Source organism: Cydia strobilella, chromosome 14 (assembly GCF_947568885.1).
Source record: "Cydia strobilella chromosome 14, ilCydStro3.1, whole genome shotgun sequence".
NCBI lineage: Eukaryota > Metazoa > Arthropoda > Insecta > Lepidoptera > Tortricidae > Cydia > Cydia strobilella.
Window position 1 is genome coordinate 11,861,964 of NC_086054.1, and position 16,923 is coordinate 11,878,886.

The 16,923-nt window shown below is 37.0% G+C and overlaps 2 protein-coding genes across 3 annotated transcripts in view; one reads left to right on the forward strand and one right to left on the reverse strand.

Moving 5' to 3' along the window:
- Nucleotides 1-14,856, forward strand: part of LOC134747270 (cathepsin O-like) — a 160,054-nt gene extending 145,198 nt beyond the window's left edge. The window contains exon 7 of the mRNA XM_063681888.1: nt 14,846-14,856. The gene's annotated coding sequence lies outside the window, so the exon portion shown is untranslated. The remainder of the gene's footprint in view (nt 1-14,845) is intronic.
- LOC134747249 (transient receptor potential protein) overlaps nt 1-16,923 on the reverse strand; it is a 60,748-nt gene that overhangs the window by 17,292 nt on the left and 26,533 nt on the right. For both annotated transcript variants that reach the window (XM_063681857.1, XM_063681858.1), the window contains exons 3-9: nt 12,417-12,561; nt 7,186-7,281; nt 6,512-6,654; nt 5,814-6,015; nt 5,067-5,240; nt 2,650-2,748; nt 1,234-1,369 (exon numbers count right to left, since the gene is read on the reverse strand). In XM_063681857.1, the coding sequence (XP_063537927.1) occupies nt 1,234-1,369; nt 2,650-2,748; nt 5,067-5,240; nt 5,814-6,015; nt 6,512-6,654; nt 7,186-7,281; nt 12,417-12,561 (995 nt within the window). The remainder of the gene's footprint in view (nt 1-1,233; nt 1,370-2,649; nt 2,749-5,066; nt 5,241-5,813; nt 6,016-6,511; nt 6,655-7,185; nt 7,282-12,416; nt 12,562-16,923) is intronic.

Here is a 16,923-nt window from a genome sequence, read left to right on the forward strand (position 1 = left end):
TAAAATTGCCATTAACAACCATACACTTTGCCTATTTAGTGTCCTTTGTTAGGGGCAATGTAGGGTTAGCGGACAAAGTCGATTTTGTTTTTAATTTATTAAGTATTTTATTAAATTACTGTTGTTGTTGTTACTAACATAAGGCATAAGCTTTAACTAACAAATTTATGGACCATATGTTGTCTCAAATAAAGAATTTTAGTTTTGATTTGTAATTCGACATATTCTTTGAAAATGGTTATAGAGATCATTTTTTTAAATAAATAAATATTTATAAGGACATTCCTACACAGATTGACTAAGTCCCACGGTAAGCCCAAGGAGGCTTGTGTTATGGGTACTCAGACAACGATATAATATATAATATATAAATACTTAAATACATAGAAAACACCTATGACTCAGGAACAAATATCTGTGCTCATTACACAAATAAATGCCCTTACCGGGATTCGAACCCAGGACCATCAGATTCACAGGCAGGGTCACTACCCACTAGGCCAGACCGGTCGTCAATGATTTAAGCCTGTTAACCAGTCTCTAAGATCTAAAGACTTAGTTACTAATTTTCAAGTTGTTTTCATTTTTAGTTTTTTTTAAACTTCTCCTCGGCATAAAACGGCTAGGAAAAAAGATTCACATATAATAGTATTTCCAGCGGCGGTAAACATGGTATGACGGCGGCTACACGGTATACCATTACCTATACCCAATATCAAATCTAGATTTCTCCGAATCCTTCGAACGAAATATAAATTCAGCCTAAACCTATAAGATCATACACATTTAGATACCTATAAATAGATCAAAGCTGAATCAGGAAGTATGAAGGCACAAACAATAGCTCCCATCACTTATAATAATAGTTCGGGGAACACTTTGAAGCTGGGATTTCCAAATGGCTTAAGCACCATTTGCACCATTTACTAACCCGGGATTACCCGATTAAACCTGGAGTTACCATGGTTACCAGTTCAATTTGTCACTGGGTTAACGGTTTAACAGGTTAACCCCGGGTTAGTGGGTTAGTGCAAGTGGGCCTAAGTGTCGTAATCTTTTATCAGAAGATGATAAAAACTTGATTAAAAAAGTCTGAATAAAAAAAAATTTGCTCGTTAGTAAGAATATTCGTCAAATCAAACTCGAATAAAAAAAATTAATACATCAATTTATTTAAATTTCCTTGAATTCTTAATAAATAATAAGTATAAGACGATTATTATTATTACTTACTTAGAAACAACATGTAGGAGGAACTGTGGCAGATAAACTTGACAAAAGGTTTCTTCATAAATTGTCCGTACTCCGAGTTTGGCGCCAGCATGTATATTGTGCAATATATGGGGAACATGGCGCCTAATTTCGCGACCTGTAGAAAAAAGACGGGCAATTATGTACCATCGTCGACACTGTTAATCATACCTAAACCTTATTGCAACGATATAAGGTCCGCTGATGGAGTGGTCACTGGTGTTGTGTGTTGTGTTGTTAGTTGGAATTTTTTGAGGTGATTTTTTTGAGCTTAAACCCCTAATCTGATAAACAAAAGGTATTTTTTCATTCAGGGCTCGGAAACCGGTCTCATTTCTCAAACCGGTTTCGTTTAATCAACCGGGAAAGAAAAGGATTTCGTTTCCGTTTGCGATTACCGGTTAAAGAATTGTTCTTTTGAGATAACGGTTTACACCAATTACGTTCTCATTTTGTTCTTTAATTACAACTTTCTATATACTTACTCTACTCTTTGATTACAACTCAGTAACGCTTGCTACTACTACTGACTTCGTCAAAAGTGAACGGGAACAAGCTCGTTTAAAATTACTATTTATATGGTTCAAATTCATGTAACAGCTCATGGAGATAATATTTATTGTTTGTTATCTCCAAAAAAAAATTTCCTGCGACGGTAGCACGGTCGCATTTTTATCGCTTGTCACCATGTCTGTCACGTTCTAACAAGTATGTAAGTGCGAAAGTGACGGACATAGTGACAGGCGAAAAAAATGGAACCATGCTGCGCCCGCCGAATTACCGTTCTATTCTACATCACACAAATGCATTATCTCCAGATGAGCTGTAAAAGAAACAAATCAGAAAATTTCAACTAAGTATACCTCACAACCGTTTTATTTGGAACTTGTCGTTATAAGCGGCAGTGTTAGCCGAACGTTATTTGCAATTAACCAATAACCAGTACAAATTGAACCGTAAACCGTAACGGACGGTTACAGTTTACGGTTCAATTTGTACTGGTTAATGGTTAATTTCATTAACGTTTCGGCCAACACTGCCGGCAGGGTTGAAAAATATGGGTACGAATACGAGGCGTCGTTCAGGGAAAACTGTGATTGTTTCGTGTTTACGCGTGATACGGTCGCATTCATAACTCGAAGGCTGTGGTGATGAAACCCGATAAGTGAGTACGTGTCAGTAAATCAGCTTGTTACGAAGTCACAGTTTTGTCTCGAGCGAATACTTGGCGCGTTTGGAAGTGTAGTGGGAACTACGCCAAAAGTTGCATTATCTTTACCCATCCTTGAGACGACATTTTGGTAAATAAGTAGCTGTCAGAATTCGCCAGAGAACGCGTTGCACCTTGTTATCCCTGCTATATTTTACTTATACAAGTAGGTGTGTGTGGTTGTGTACCTGTACAGCTTGGCCGACGATGCTTTTCCGCTTGAATCCAGGCAAGCCCTCGTACCAAATCGCCCCAAGCAACTGCTGGACATTTGGATGAGCGACAAACTGGAATACAATTATAACCACTAGGTATTAATATACTAATTAATAAATTAATATTCTAGTGAAGACTGCGAAATAACTGCATCGCCGCATTATATTATATATGTAGGTAGATTTTTTTTAAATGTATTTGTACATACAAAATAAATTATATTGGTAAAACTGTCACTTAAAATGAATTTCTTTTTTCGTAAAACATATTTTTTGCAGTGTTACTTGATGTTTTGTTTTTTAATTGGTATTAACTCTGAAACTAGGCGAATCCTAGAAAAGTTTATAGGACATTTTAATCTTTAAATATTATCAGGAATACACTGTTAAATCTTTCGGGGTTATCGAGAGCACCGTGAATATTATTGAAGGAAATTTAATGCAAAATTACACTTTCAAGAGCGGATATCTCGAAAACTACAAGGTATCGAAAAACTTGACTGAATAATACTGGTAGCAAATTTAATCAGCTTTCATTTTGTATAATTGATCATGTCGCTAGGACGCATAGTTTCCGATATATAAGCGAAAAACTGAAAAATGGGACCTTCAAACCCCCCTCCCCCAAGCTCAAGGGCTATGGCCGGGGACTTTTGACTTTTGATAAGTCACGAAGCCAAAAATTATGTTCCTAGCATTTCCCTCTATACTTTTTTGTTGCCTGGCCTATATGTATTTCACAGTGTAAGAAAAAACTTTTATTCCTCAGACGACTTTTAGACAGTGGGTTGTCTGTTTTTCAGGCTTCTCTCTTTCCGTTTTTTATATGAGTGAGTACGTTCCATTCTCAAAACCAATACAAATGAGCTTTTAAAAGACTTGGTTTCGAGAAGACACCAACACAAATACCCCATAATATTATTTTAAATAAAATAAATATAAGAGTGCACTGCATTTTACATACATAACATAAAATAAAAATAGATATAAACGGAATCCTTTTTCATGTTTCGTAAGTAACCATTACGTATGAGTACCTTGTAGCTTCCCGTCTCAAATGGATGAGAAGTTATGTGGTAAGGTTACGTTAGAGCATAAGCGGGATTTTAAAATGTTTCAATATGTTAAATTGTATTTGCCTACTAAAACTATTGTTTTTGTAAGGATGTAAACCTGCATTTAAGCCTTCTATAAGACAGAGGGAGTATATTTCCCACCTGATTTAGAATTTTATTTCAAAGTCACAGGGTTTAATTTTGCATAACTTCTGACACCTTTATGCCTAATAAAGGGTTAAGTAATATAATAAGTATAGATGAATAGCTAACGCTCAAAACCTGACTCAAAAATAAAGTGCTGTAGATCGCAAAAACTAGGTTACCTTAACTAGTATGAAAATTTAATTGAACACCTCTTCGAGTGGCATCGCAGTAACCTGCAAATGGCCTATTAAACCAATAATTTCAAATCTATTTAATCTCAAAAATGGAATTCTTAAATCGCTATATCTTGTAACTTGTTTAATGTACTTTCACACTTTCACTACAATATGGGTGACAAAATATATGGCTTTACACCCTTATCACTCCTTGTTTCTGTACAGCGGTATAAACATAATGGTTTCAGTACAACTTAAGTTCTTTTTGAAATAATTTTACAAATAAAGAAACAGGTGGCTTTACCAAGTCCATGAATTTATTTCCAAGGCAATTGTAATAACTATAAGGTAAAGGTACCTTATTGAATCACATAGTATAGTAAATCACATATTGTCACATAAAACTGGCCAAAATATTTATGGTGGTATCGAATATCTAGAGAAAGACGATGCCAAATGCTCAATAAGCAAACTAGTATTAGAATATTGCAATAATTTTCTTAATCAGAACAATTGTTACGAGGCAACATCGGCATTAGGACATCAAAGAAAATGGTTAAATCGGGTTTGAGTCTGAGATGGAAAATTTATCAACAAAGACAAATCACATATACCAACGTAACGTAAAAAACATACAATTTTGTGCTATCAGGCACGTGAAGTCGAGGTTTAGATATGAAAGATTCATACAAATGTTCATAATTAATAAACGGTAACTATTGGCTATGTGCGATGTGCGAAGTTGGTGGTGAGGAAAATATAAGCGACGCAAACGCCCGACGTGGTGAAAATATGAACTTTCGTGGGACGACAACTATTTGGCAGCTGCCAATTGCCTGCTGATGGCTAACTTGAGTCTGCCAAGCGTCTGTCGTTCTCCCGGCTCCCAGCAGTCATTGTCCGCGGGGTTGTAGCACAATCTCTCATTGGACATTCTCGTGTCGTCCGAGAGGTTGGTGGCAAACTCTTGGCACTGCTGTTTTAATGCCTATTATTGTTGTAAAATAATTACCATTTTCTGCTTATATTGGATGGCCAGCTTGAGTCTGCCAAGCGTCTGCCGTTCTCCCGGCTCCCAGCAGTCGATGTCCCCGGGGTTGTAGTTCAGCATGATTTCGAGCTCGTTGGACGTTCTCGTGTGGTCCAGGAGGGAGGTCGCGAACTCTTGGCTCTGCTGTTTTAAGTCCTGGCACGGAAAATTAGAATTAGAAAGAATTAGCCCAACGGAGTACAGCATTCAGTGCTCAGAATAAAACTTTCACAGAATCAAATAAAATTTAATCCTGTTAATTTTCCTTACCATAAGTGGTTTTGATGAACATTTTTTTGTAATTAGCAGATTATTATAAATTAACAAAGACTGATAAATTCTCAAATATGCTGAAATCATGACTATGAAGAACTGATACCAGACAAATCTGTACGACCAAGGAATTTGATTTTTGCGCCTCTTTAGAGACAATTATATAAGATCGCTAACGGTTTTCTTATTGATTAACACTGTGATAAGGTACGACGTGGCACAGACATAAAATTCCAATAACTGTACTCGGAGTTACCAAAGTGTGTCACCTTGAGTAGCCTTAGTTGTTCATGAGGTTTATTGGAGTTTTACCTTACCTCTAATATACATTCTACTCTCTATAACTCTATTTCGTCTCTAGGCTCTGCTTTCAACTCCCTAAAGAGTAAAAACCTTCCAGCAGCAAACCTACTGTATGGAGTAGAAGACTTGGTGATTATTTCAACTTTCATTTACCTTATATTCAACTCTGAATTCCGTCTCCATCCTACTAAGTCTGTTCAGCTCCCAAGAAAGCTGGAAGGCTGTCAACAGCGGGTCTGTCGAAGATAAGGCTATGAGGGATGGAGAGGTGAGGGCACGGTATGCATTGATACGAGCTTGAGAGTGCCTGAGGGAATCCTCCTGGGAAGATTTCACGCACTCGTCACAGCCGCATCTGAAGGAGGAAAGAGAAAATAATATACAATTATGTTACCTAAAATTCAATTCACCCAAAGAATAGACGAACATCCTAGGTACAGTTGAAGTAATGAGATCAAATAAAGACCTAACACATCTGCAACAGCCGTGATTTTACTCAGAACAGAAGAGAAATGCTCGCTCTGGCGATGAGGGCCAAGATCCACTTGGAGTCGTTGAGCCAATGCAGTACAAATAATTAAATTAATTAGGATACTAAAATAAAACACTGATTTGTGAATTAATACTTGTCACTTGACGCCTCAAGATGTACTCTTGAGAGATGATCTACTCTTAGCTAGGTATAAGCTATTGGTCCTCAAATTAAACGTCCAAATTCATAGTATTTAAAAACTAACAGCAAGCTGTCTTTACAGTACATCAAATCATAAAACAGCATATCTGTTGATACCAATTTTGATCTAAAGTTATAACTTTGCATATCTACTTACGTAAATCATGCCTGTACCTACTTGACGTCGTGAGGTACGGGCAGCGTGGCTCCTCTGTCCAGCAGGATCTTCAGGATCTCGTAGTGGTTCCGATGAGCTGCTAGGATGAGAGGGGTGATGTCTGGAGTGAAGGTAGCTGCTGAAGGCTCCACGGACTCCCAACTCTGTCAAAAATACCTTTTTCACTTATCATGCTCGTAAATTTGGTGTTTAATTCGCGTGTAAGCGGCATAAAACTGCTCTTTATGCCTTAGTGCATAAAGTAAACTCATCTATTACAACCTTTATTGACTTAGCAATAAAGTCCAAAATCTGCCATGCAAACTGCCACTGCTGCAGCTAGTTTATGCCCTTGTTGTAAAATCTACTATATTACGTTACATTTTCATAAGGAAAGACATAAGTCATAACATTTAATTTGAACAAATTCATAATTATAATTAAAGAGAAACCCTTCGCATCATACCCAAAACCAATCCCGAGAGAAATACGGGGGTGGCTAGAGTTAGACCAAGATAAGTCTGCAACGATTTTGATAGCACACGCAGTGCAAGTTTTATTTTAAAAGTCAAACTTCAATGAAATTATATCGTATAAATAACACTTGCGCGTGTGCTGTCAAAATCGTTGCAGACTTATCTTGGTCTAACAATAACAGTTTTTGGATATTCAACGCAGATATCTCGATCACTTACATACGGTTCACCGGGGACGTGATGCTCCTCTTCCCACTGCAGCAACATTTCGACTGCTTCCACGTACTCTTCTTTGATAGCATGTAGAAGCGCGTCCTAGCGACAAAGAATATTACAAGGTATAGTTTGACAAAGGACTGTCTCATTTCAAACATAGAGATAATCATACTATCTTTGTCTTACACCAGTACTAGCACCCGAAAGAAAAGGATGAGTATAGTTTTTTTTTGTTTTTATTTACTGACAATTTGGTTTGACCAACTATAGTAATTAATCGATGAGAAATTTCAAAAGTGACTGCCAAATATTATTTAACGGTAATTAAATTGTAGGCTGTACAACACTTTAAACGTAAACAGGTTAAGTGAGGGTGAAGGAACACATAGCGGCTGTTAAAAATCTCCAAGTACACAAATCCGCAATACGAGCACTTGCTGACAATTGAAACTAATCACTGGATTGAGTTACACAAACCAAAGAGGATATAATAGAATAGAGCGGTACTGTCATAGTAAATTTTGTAACCACAGTAAATTCACTGCCATCTATCGACACACTTTAAAACTAACAATGAAGATTTATAAAATACGATAAAATGTATTTAAATATGGATAAATGATTTGCATTCATTCTTTTTATATGATTTTGAGCCATGTTCTTTCACTCATATGCGTTAAAATTATTGCGTTAATAACAAACGAAACCGTCAACGCCCTCTATATGAGAGTAGGCCAAAGGTAGTGGCGCCATCTGATCAAGAATCAAATTTTCGTGATTTTCGAGGCACGTTTTTTCCTTAGACTGTATCCATCTATTACGGAGTTATATCTATCTTTGCACAAACGCAGTCCTCTCTACCGAGCGTCACTATTAAATAGTAGCTCAGATGGAAGAGCACTGGCCTAGCGATCCAGTGGTCGTGGGTTCAAGTCCCACCCAAAACAGTAATTTTTTCCACCTTTAATTTATTTCTAAGCTAAATAGCATCGTTGGCAGGCGTTTCTGTTTGATACAAAATTAATTTATAATATGGCAAGGCATGTCAGTAGAAAATCAGTCAATCGATTATCAGTCACTTATATATATAAATTATAAATTTTACGCCTTATTTTGCTGACAAATTGGTTTGCCTGACTAGTAAATACCAGTTTTTTTTTTTTTATAAGCCTACTTTGGTGTCCCACTGCTGGGCAAAGGCCTCCCCTCGTTTTTCCCACTCGACCCTGTATATACCTAAGTATTTGTGCGAAACATGTCTTTCGGGAAGGAATCCTAAAAAACGGTAAGGTAAGACACGGTATTATGTAAATATCGACAGATGTGATCAACCGCTCCGCCGCGCTGATTTCCCGAGGGCTACATGCGTATCTGTGCCTGCTTTATTCTTACTTCTTTCTTATAGTACGGGCGGAGACCGTATGATCTATTACGTCATCTGATACAAGAATAAGCCCCATGGCACACGTTCATAAAAGTGATGCTAATTTTGAAAAAAATAGTAAAAAAATTGAATTGGCCGAAAGCACGAAAAAAAGGGCCACTTCCGGTTACGACAAGTGTTTTCTGAATCTACATTAAAATTGCCATGACATAAATTTCTCATTTTTTTCGTAACCGGAAGTGGCCCTTTTTTTGTGCTTTCGGCCAAGTCATTTTTTTAACTATTTTTTCCAAATTTAGCATCATTTTTATGAACGTGTGCCATGGGGCTTATTCCTGTATCAGATGACGTAGTGGATCATACGGTCCCGTCCGTACTATATTACCCTTTACGTGGTATTTATTTCCATAAATAGTTGTCTAAGGGTTGTATTCCACTTATCCAAAATCTTTGCCTAATGTGCATTGCGTCTCACATTTTTTAAGTGGAATAACACCCTAAGGAACAAAATATTTTTTTAAATAGTCATAAAATATAGGTCTTTAGGGATAAAAGTCACGAAACGTATTGTATGGTAAGGTAAACCCATTTATCAAAAAAAACATACTCATCTCACCTCCTTCTTTTGGTGAATATTCTTCTTACGCGGTTATCACATATGCGAATTCGCAGGTCGCTCCGGTGTATGAGCGGGAGCTATGCGCGTATATAGGATATCCCGCTCGCACACTTACAGTCTAGGTGGAATCTAGCAAACAGTATCAGCAGCAATTAATATCAATAAAATAAGCTAATTTACATCTAGGTTGCTTCACATACTTTGATTCAGCGACGGCATTAAAGCGATATTCGGATGACGACTGCAGAAGCGTTAATGTTGCGACGTTGCGACGTTACTGATAGTTGACGCGGGCAATGTTACTATTAACATACTCAGGAACCGTACAATTCATGCCGGTTTCGTCTTTCGTCATAATGACGAATATAAACACACAGGATATTTATATACGTAACGACAGATAAAGTCTATCAACGTTCCATTGCTACGAACGTGATAGTTTTTACATTAGTTTTTTATTACTATGAAAAACAAATAAAAAATTGTTTTGTTATGTTCATTTCGCGCTCTTTCAAATGATATCCCACTCGACCTAGTAACTAGACTTTGAAATTTTGTCCCCGTTTTATATTGGGCATTTTTCATAATTCCAATGTGTTTGGGTTAGCGTTGTTCATAACTATTTAAAATCGATAGCTTCAGTAGTTCTCGAGATATTTAGCAATTTGACAGACAGACAGAGTCGCACCATAAGGGTTCCTTTTGTACCTTTTTGGTATGGAACCCTAATTACTCGAATAAATATGTTCCAAAAAATGCCTAGAAACGTTTTATGTGACAGCTACTCCATATAAATGGGGACCATCATTCGACGCGAGTATTATAATAGTTATTTACGATACAAGTGCGGAAATAAGGAAATTCGAAACGAGTGGCGATAAATTAAAACACGACCGCAGGGAGTGTTTTAAATCGACACGAGTTGCGAATTACCTATTCGCACGTGTATCGTACAACGTTTTACAGTACATATGGCCCTTCAAAGTTTCGACATATGCACGATAAGTGCTCTTTTAGGCACTAGTGCGAGAAAGTAGCACCACATGTACTGTAAATAAATATTATAGGACATTCTTACACAGATTGACTAAGTCCCACGGTAAGCCCAAGGAAGCTTGTGTTATGGGTACTCAGACAACGATATATATAATATATAAATACTTAAATAAATACATAGAAAATCACTCATCACACAAATAAATGCTCTTACCGGGATTCGAACCCAGGACCATCGGCTTCACAGGCAGGGTCACTACCCACTAGACCAGACCGGTCGTCATAATATATTAAGTAACGTTAATTATACCATCCGAGTGTCAGATTTGGTTTAAAAACATGTCAATGTGTACTATATTTTATTCCGGTGGCCCTTTCAAGTGTAAAAGCTTGTACTTAAACCAAAAGAATGGAAGGAAAAACTTACGTAAAAAGGAAACTGCTACTAACAACAGTATTTTTTCATTAAGGACTGAATGTAACACTATTTTGTAGTTTCTTATTCGCCCTAAGTACTGTGTTATTGTGGATAGGCCTCATGTTATTATTTTGATAAATTTATATCTGTAGTGCGATCCTACGAAACAAATTTGTTGCAAAGGTAATCAACGCGGTCGTTCAGTGAATCAAATAAGTTTTTTTCTACTCGTCGAGTATAATCTGTGTATTACAACTTCACATGCAACACTACAACCTTACTCTTTTCAACGTTGGATAGTCTATGGCACTTCCGACTCAAGCATAAGAATTTTATCGATACGGTTTAGTCAATTATAAAATTTTTGAAAATAGAACTTCATACATTTTGAGGAGACTCGATTTAATGCATTTGCTTTGTGATTGGTTGGCCAACAAAACCATTTTATTTTATGTTGTAGTAGAAACAATTGCTTCATAAGTCAGAAACGCGCATGTGACACCCTTCATATAGCAACATCCATACCCTACGAAAACCACTTAGCGTTGCTTGTTAGTCTCCATAGGCTACGGTGGGCAAAATCGAGAAAAAAACTGTCTTAAAATTGAATTTAGCAAAGAGCAGGTACCAGGGCCTCATGAGTTACGAGGAGGTGTCGTTGACCAACCCGCCGGGGGCACCGGGCCCGGCGGCCGGGGCATCGGTATGAACTGTATGAAGGTATCGCGGGCTGCGGCAGCTCTCGTATCTTAGCTGTATACTTTTGGTTTGTTTACCTATATGATTGTACTAGTTGAAAGTATTATTTTTTAGTCTCGTAGAAAAAGTATTGTATACAATAGTGATATAATCAAGCTTTTCAATCTCGTACCTTAACTTAAGCAACTCAGCAAGCTTCGTTGCTTAAACACGGTACTCGACTGAAAAGCTCTCTATTATATCACGATTGTATAAAATACTATATCGTAGGATATCACATGAAAAAAAAAGGATAAGGAACATTACGATGGCCCTAAAATATTTATCTAATATACTTACCACGTGTTGTTTTGTGAGGGGTTTTTTTTATGGTGCTATCTTCTCTTAACCTCTTCATAACCTGTTACCTTGACTTTGCTATATCTACTAAATATCATGTGTGCTTATATACTCGTACTCACGAGGTTTTATGTGTGTGGTTACTTCTTATAATACGATAGAAACACTTTGTTAGTGTCGGTCTAAGCTAACTCTGCAGCTACACCGACTTTGATGAACCGAACAAAGTGTGGGTGTGTCAATATGCCTAAACGTCATATTTTTATAAAAATTTGAGATTTTTGATCACATTCGCGCACTTTGCCATTACAAATGCTATGCAGTTAGTTTAGTCCTACCCATACCCAGCTGTTGTATTTATCGTGCCACTAACCTTAACTTTGATCCCCGATGTGAGTACCAGTGTTGGCCGAACGCTAATTGCAATTAACCATTAACCAGTACAAATTGAACCGTAAACTGTAACCATCCGTTATGGTTTACGGTTCAATTTGTACTGGTTGTTGGTTAATTGCAATTAACGTTTGGCCAACACTGGTGAGTAGCAACTTTATCAGCAAAAAAAAAAAAACTATTAAAAAAAAAAAAAAATTACAAAAACTTAGCAGATTTAGCCTAATCTACGAGCGAGCGAGCGAGTTCTAGCTCGATGTTCTCGTTCTCGATGGCTGCGATGAGCGCTGAGCGGTTGAGAGGTTCCACGCAGTTGATGTCGAACAGCTCTGGACTGCCGGTGTACTGGTCGATAAGTCTGGGGACAATACCATCTTGACACTGACCTTGACTTTGATCCCCGATGCAAGTAGCAGCTTTATCAGCTCGATGTTCTCGTTCTCGATGGCTGCGATGAGCGCTGAGCGGTTGAGAGGGTCCACGCAGTTGATGTCGAATATCTCCGGACTACCGGTGTACTGGTCGATAAGTCTAAATAAGAATAAGAATTTGTTTATTGTGTCACACAAGATGTTAAAATGATACATAGTACCAACGGCTACCCTTTTCCGGAATACAATATTTTACATAATAACAATATTATATACATCAGATCACTTAAATTCTGTGGACAAGATAGGAATTATAAAATATAAAGGTTTATCATCCACTTTGAATTATTTATATTAGGATGCTGCTTAGCAATAAAAACTCCAGCGAATTAACACCCTCGTTTCCAATATTTTACTTACCCCCCTCGTTGCACAATGTACTGCTCACACCAGGTTCATATTAGTTGGTTGTCATAGTTGTGACTTTAAGAATCTATTTTGAGTGAATATTTGTAATAAAGTTAATAATCCGTTACATATCGAAGGTTTTCCCTTTTATTTATTATTGCAGATTACAGCCCCAGCTCACCCTTTTTACCTTTATTGAAAAAAGACTTACGTAGGTAAGTTTAAAGATATCATGTAGGCAGTGAATAGGACACTCGGGTCAGCTAGTTCTGATTTAATATAAAGTGAAGAAAACAAGTGATCTTGAATATCTACAAGGAACCTACCTACGAAACTTCATACTTTTGCTCAGTTGAGCATAAGCTGCTTTTAAAGCAGTTCCATTATAAAATATAATAAGTCAACGTAGGCACTAGGCACGTAAATATACAGCTTATTAAAATGAAACTTTTAAGTATTTTTTTGGTTTTGCTTTGAACTTTTTCTATTTAGCAAGTTTTTCAGTCTTTTCTCTTTATACAGCAGACTTTATTATTTAATAATAGTTAGTTAGTAGGTACTTCTCAAAGGGTTATGGCGTGAGGAAATCGTGTTCCTAAATGTATGAAGGGGACAACATTTTGAGAATAATGCTCAATTAGGTAAGTATACTTATCTAGAGATCAATGATATCGGATGTCGGATACGACCACAAAGAGGTCACTGCCCCAACGCACATGTGCGTTCACCGTCATACAAGTTTGTTCCTAGGCCACGCCCCCTGGCAGTCAATGCGTTATAATAAAGCGTTAATACAAAAATTAAACGAATTTACGCCATAGGGGACTCTCTATCCGATATCGGATCGGACAATGTGAAAACGTTCTAAGTTTTACCAATAACGGATCGTTGAAATCTGGGGCCCTATTCGAGATGCACAACTGTCAGTTTCGGCTTCAACATCAGTTCAACAGTGGAATGAATCATTTGTTCATCAACTGTGGAAAGTATCATTTGGTTGTACACCAAAACTCATTCATTGAAAAAATTATGCAACAAAAATCAACTTTGTTTTCTTACTACTATACGGTTTAAAATGGCTCTGAACTCTGCGTGGTTCGGTTTGGTTTCGTTGTCACCTAACTGTGGATTGCTAATGTCAAATTTACCTATTTGACAACACACGATTTCTTCCATTCAACTGAAGTTCAACACGAAACGTCACTTAACGCATGTCGAATACCGCTCCTGGTATCTGATATGGGCAGATAATTTAATACCTTTAAATAATAAAGTCATAACAGACCTAAAGTTTTCGATTCCCAACTGACAGATTGAATCATCATTAAAAGCATTGAAAGGTACAATACAACATTAATTACTGAACACAGCCCTGAAATAACTTGAATAGCCCAAATTGACATTACGGCAGCAAAAAGTTACGGGTCGGGCGGACGAAGTTGGGCAAAGTTAGGCAATCGGAAACGGTGCGGCTACACACTCGGGTGAGTTGATTTACATTAGAGTAGGTCCAAGACGCACTTATACTTACTTAATAGCTACATAATTTAAGCATTACCTCTACCTATACAATGATTCACCATTCATCCTAATTTACCTATCGACTTATATTATAACGCTATTTTTTGTATTTTTAGGGTTCCGTACCTCAAAAGGAAAAAACGGAACCCTTATAGGATCACTCGTGCGTCTGTCTGTCTGTCTGTCCGTCTGTCACAGCCTATTTTCTCCGAAACTACTGGACCAATTAAGTTTGTGACCCAAAGATGGACATGTAACGTAAACAAATTAATTTTAAACACGGTCACTTTTGGGGGGTAAATGAGAAAATTAAAAAATAAAGTGTGTCAAACTATATCGCGTTACATCTCAAATGAAAGAGCTCATTCTGATAATCCCAAATGATTTTTTTTTATTATTTTAGGATAAACAATTTAGAAGTTATTTAAGAAAATAGGCAAAAAATTACCGTTTCCCCCGCTTTATCTCCGAAACTACTGAGTAAAATTTTGAAAAAAATAGTTCTTTACCTATAGATCACAGGAAAACCTATTAGAAAAGTGCAGTCAAGCGTGTGTTGGACTTAATTGCTTTGTTTTTGATCCGACCCCTACGGGTTTTTTAAAGACATTTCACTCACGTTTCACATAAAAAATACATTGTTTAATGTACGGAACCCTTGGAACGCGAGTCCGACTCGCACTTGGCCGGTTTTTTTAAACTTTTTACGTTTACCCAAGGAGTGTCATAAACATAACGAAAAACCTCATAGCTATTTCCGATACATATTGCGGCATTTGATCGATCGATTGAATGTTATCTTGAAGTAGTTTTGTTTTTACCATATCTGTAGATACTAGAATGCTCCAGAGGCGTTATTATTGGGTCATAATCTTGAGGCAATCCTTGGAGCATAATAGCAGTCAGAAATTCATCATCAAGAGGTTTCTTCATGCCACTCAATTGTTCAGCAAGTGACAAGATCTCGTTGACATTTTAAGCAATGTAGGTACCTACTATCCGTAATCGCTTTTGTTTGTTGGGGTCTTTTAAACCAGTAAAGGTTGGTTACTTAATTATATAAAGTGTACATATAAGTTCCCGTGTTGGACAATCAAATCGAGACATTAGGTTTTATAAGACATATAAGGTTTTTCCCCTCACTAGCTCGGAAAGTTGTCTTTTATCCTTTAAAACAAGCGGGGAAAAACGCGTTTTATCCACTAGTGGGGAAAGTAATTTGACCTTGGATGGAGCGTGTTTAAGTTGCTTGACAGATAACAAAACGTAAAACGCTCATGATAATGGTTCGTTCGATATTAATTATCATTAAATAAATGGTTTGCGAATCTAATAAAAAATACCAAATTTAGCTTTATTTAATGATTTTAAGTCATACACCTTAAAATTCCATAAGAAACGTTGTTTTTTTATAATGATGTTAAATATAATTCTGAACGCACAAGTTGAGTCGATGCAATTTCAAAACGCATCATTGACATTTCATACGTCAGAAATGACAACATTGTCAACAAATTTTTTACTTAAAAACTTTTCTCACCGACTCGCGTAAAAATACACACCTTCAGAGTTTTCTGTTATAATATCGTGAAAAAATTAGTGATTCCAGTGATGAAGATGATCTAACGCCTGTGGATGTTGCACTTTCCTCGCTATAGTGAGGTGAAAAGTTTTGTGTTACACACGGGTGCAAATGTATTTTACTTCTCGTGTGTTGAAACACTCGCTACGCTCAGGATTATATTTTAGAACCACTCGCTTTGCTCGTGGTTCAACTATAGAATCCTTTCGCTTGCTCGTGTTTCAATTCTACACTCGCGGGTAAAATACAACTTTGCACCCTTGTATAACAAAAAAACTATTATTATCGACGCAAAAACTTTTGAACGCCGATATTTCAGTGGCTTCCGTCTCCAATAGCAAACATAGCTACAGTAATCGGGAGGCATCGTGATAACATACTACACTAAATAGGATTACAGCACTTTTGCGGCTGCGGCTAATCGCCGTACTTAACGACATATCGCGAAAATCGGGGACGTCCAAGCAGATTAACCAGATGGCGACGAGTGGACGTAATTCTTTGAAGTTTTTGTTATAAATATGTCTAAATTATTACATTATAATGGCGGTTTTCGAGCTTATATTATCCAGGAAGTATTTGAAGAGTTCTGACCCGTCGGATTAAATTGTCTTATTACGTTGACGTGCGCTTGGAATTTCGCTGTATTTTTTTAAAGTTTTAGTAAAATAGTAGTAGTAAGTAAGGTGACAAATGGACACTAGGTAAGAAGTGAGTAAGAAATTTTTATTCAAGTATATATTGGTGTTACCAATTTCTCAAGGTTTTTCAAGGTTTTTTTCTTGTCGGGTGCAGCTGTCGATGTGTTCGATTCCTATGTCGACCTAGTGTTTTAGTAATCAACTGATACAGGCGCAATTCTAACAATACAAACAAGTCAGAGTGCAAATTGAACCGTGTTTTCTAAAAACTGTAAAACTAGTGACGTTTAAGAACACGTTTAACCTACTACCTACGCATAATACGCCCATTTTTACTAACACATTTAAGTTTTTTGTTTAAGGCTTAGTA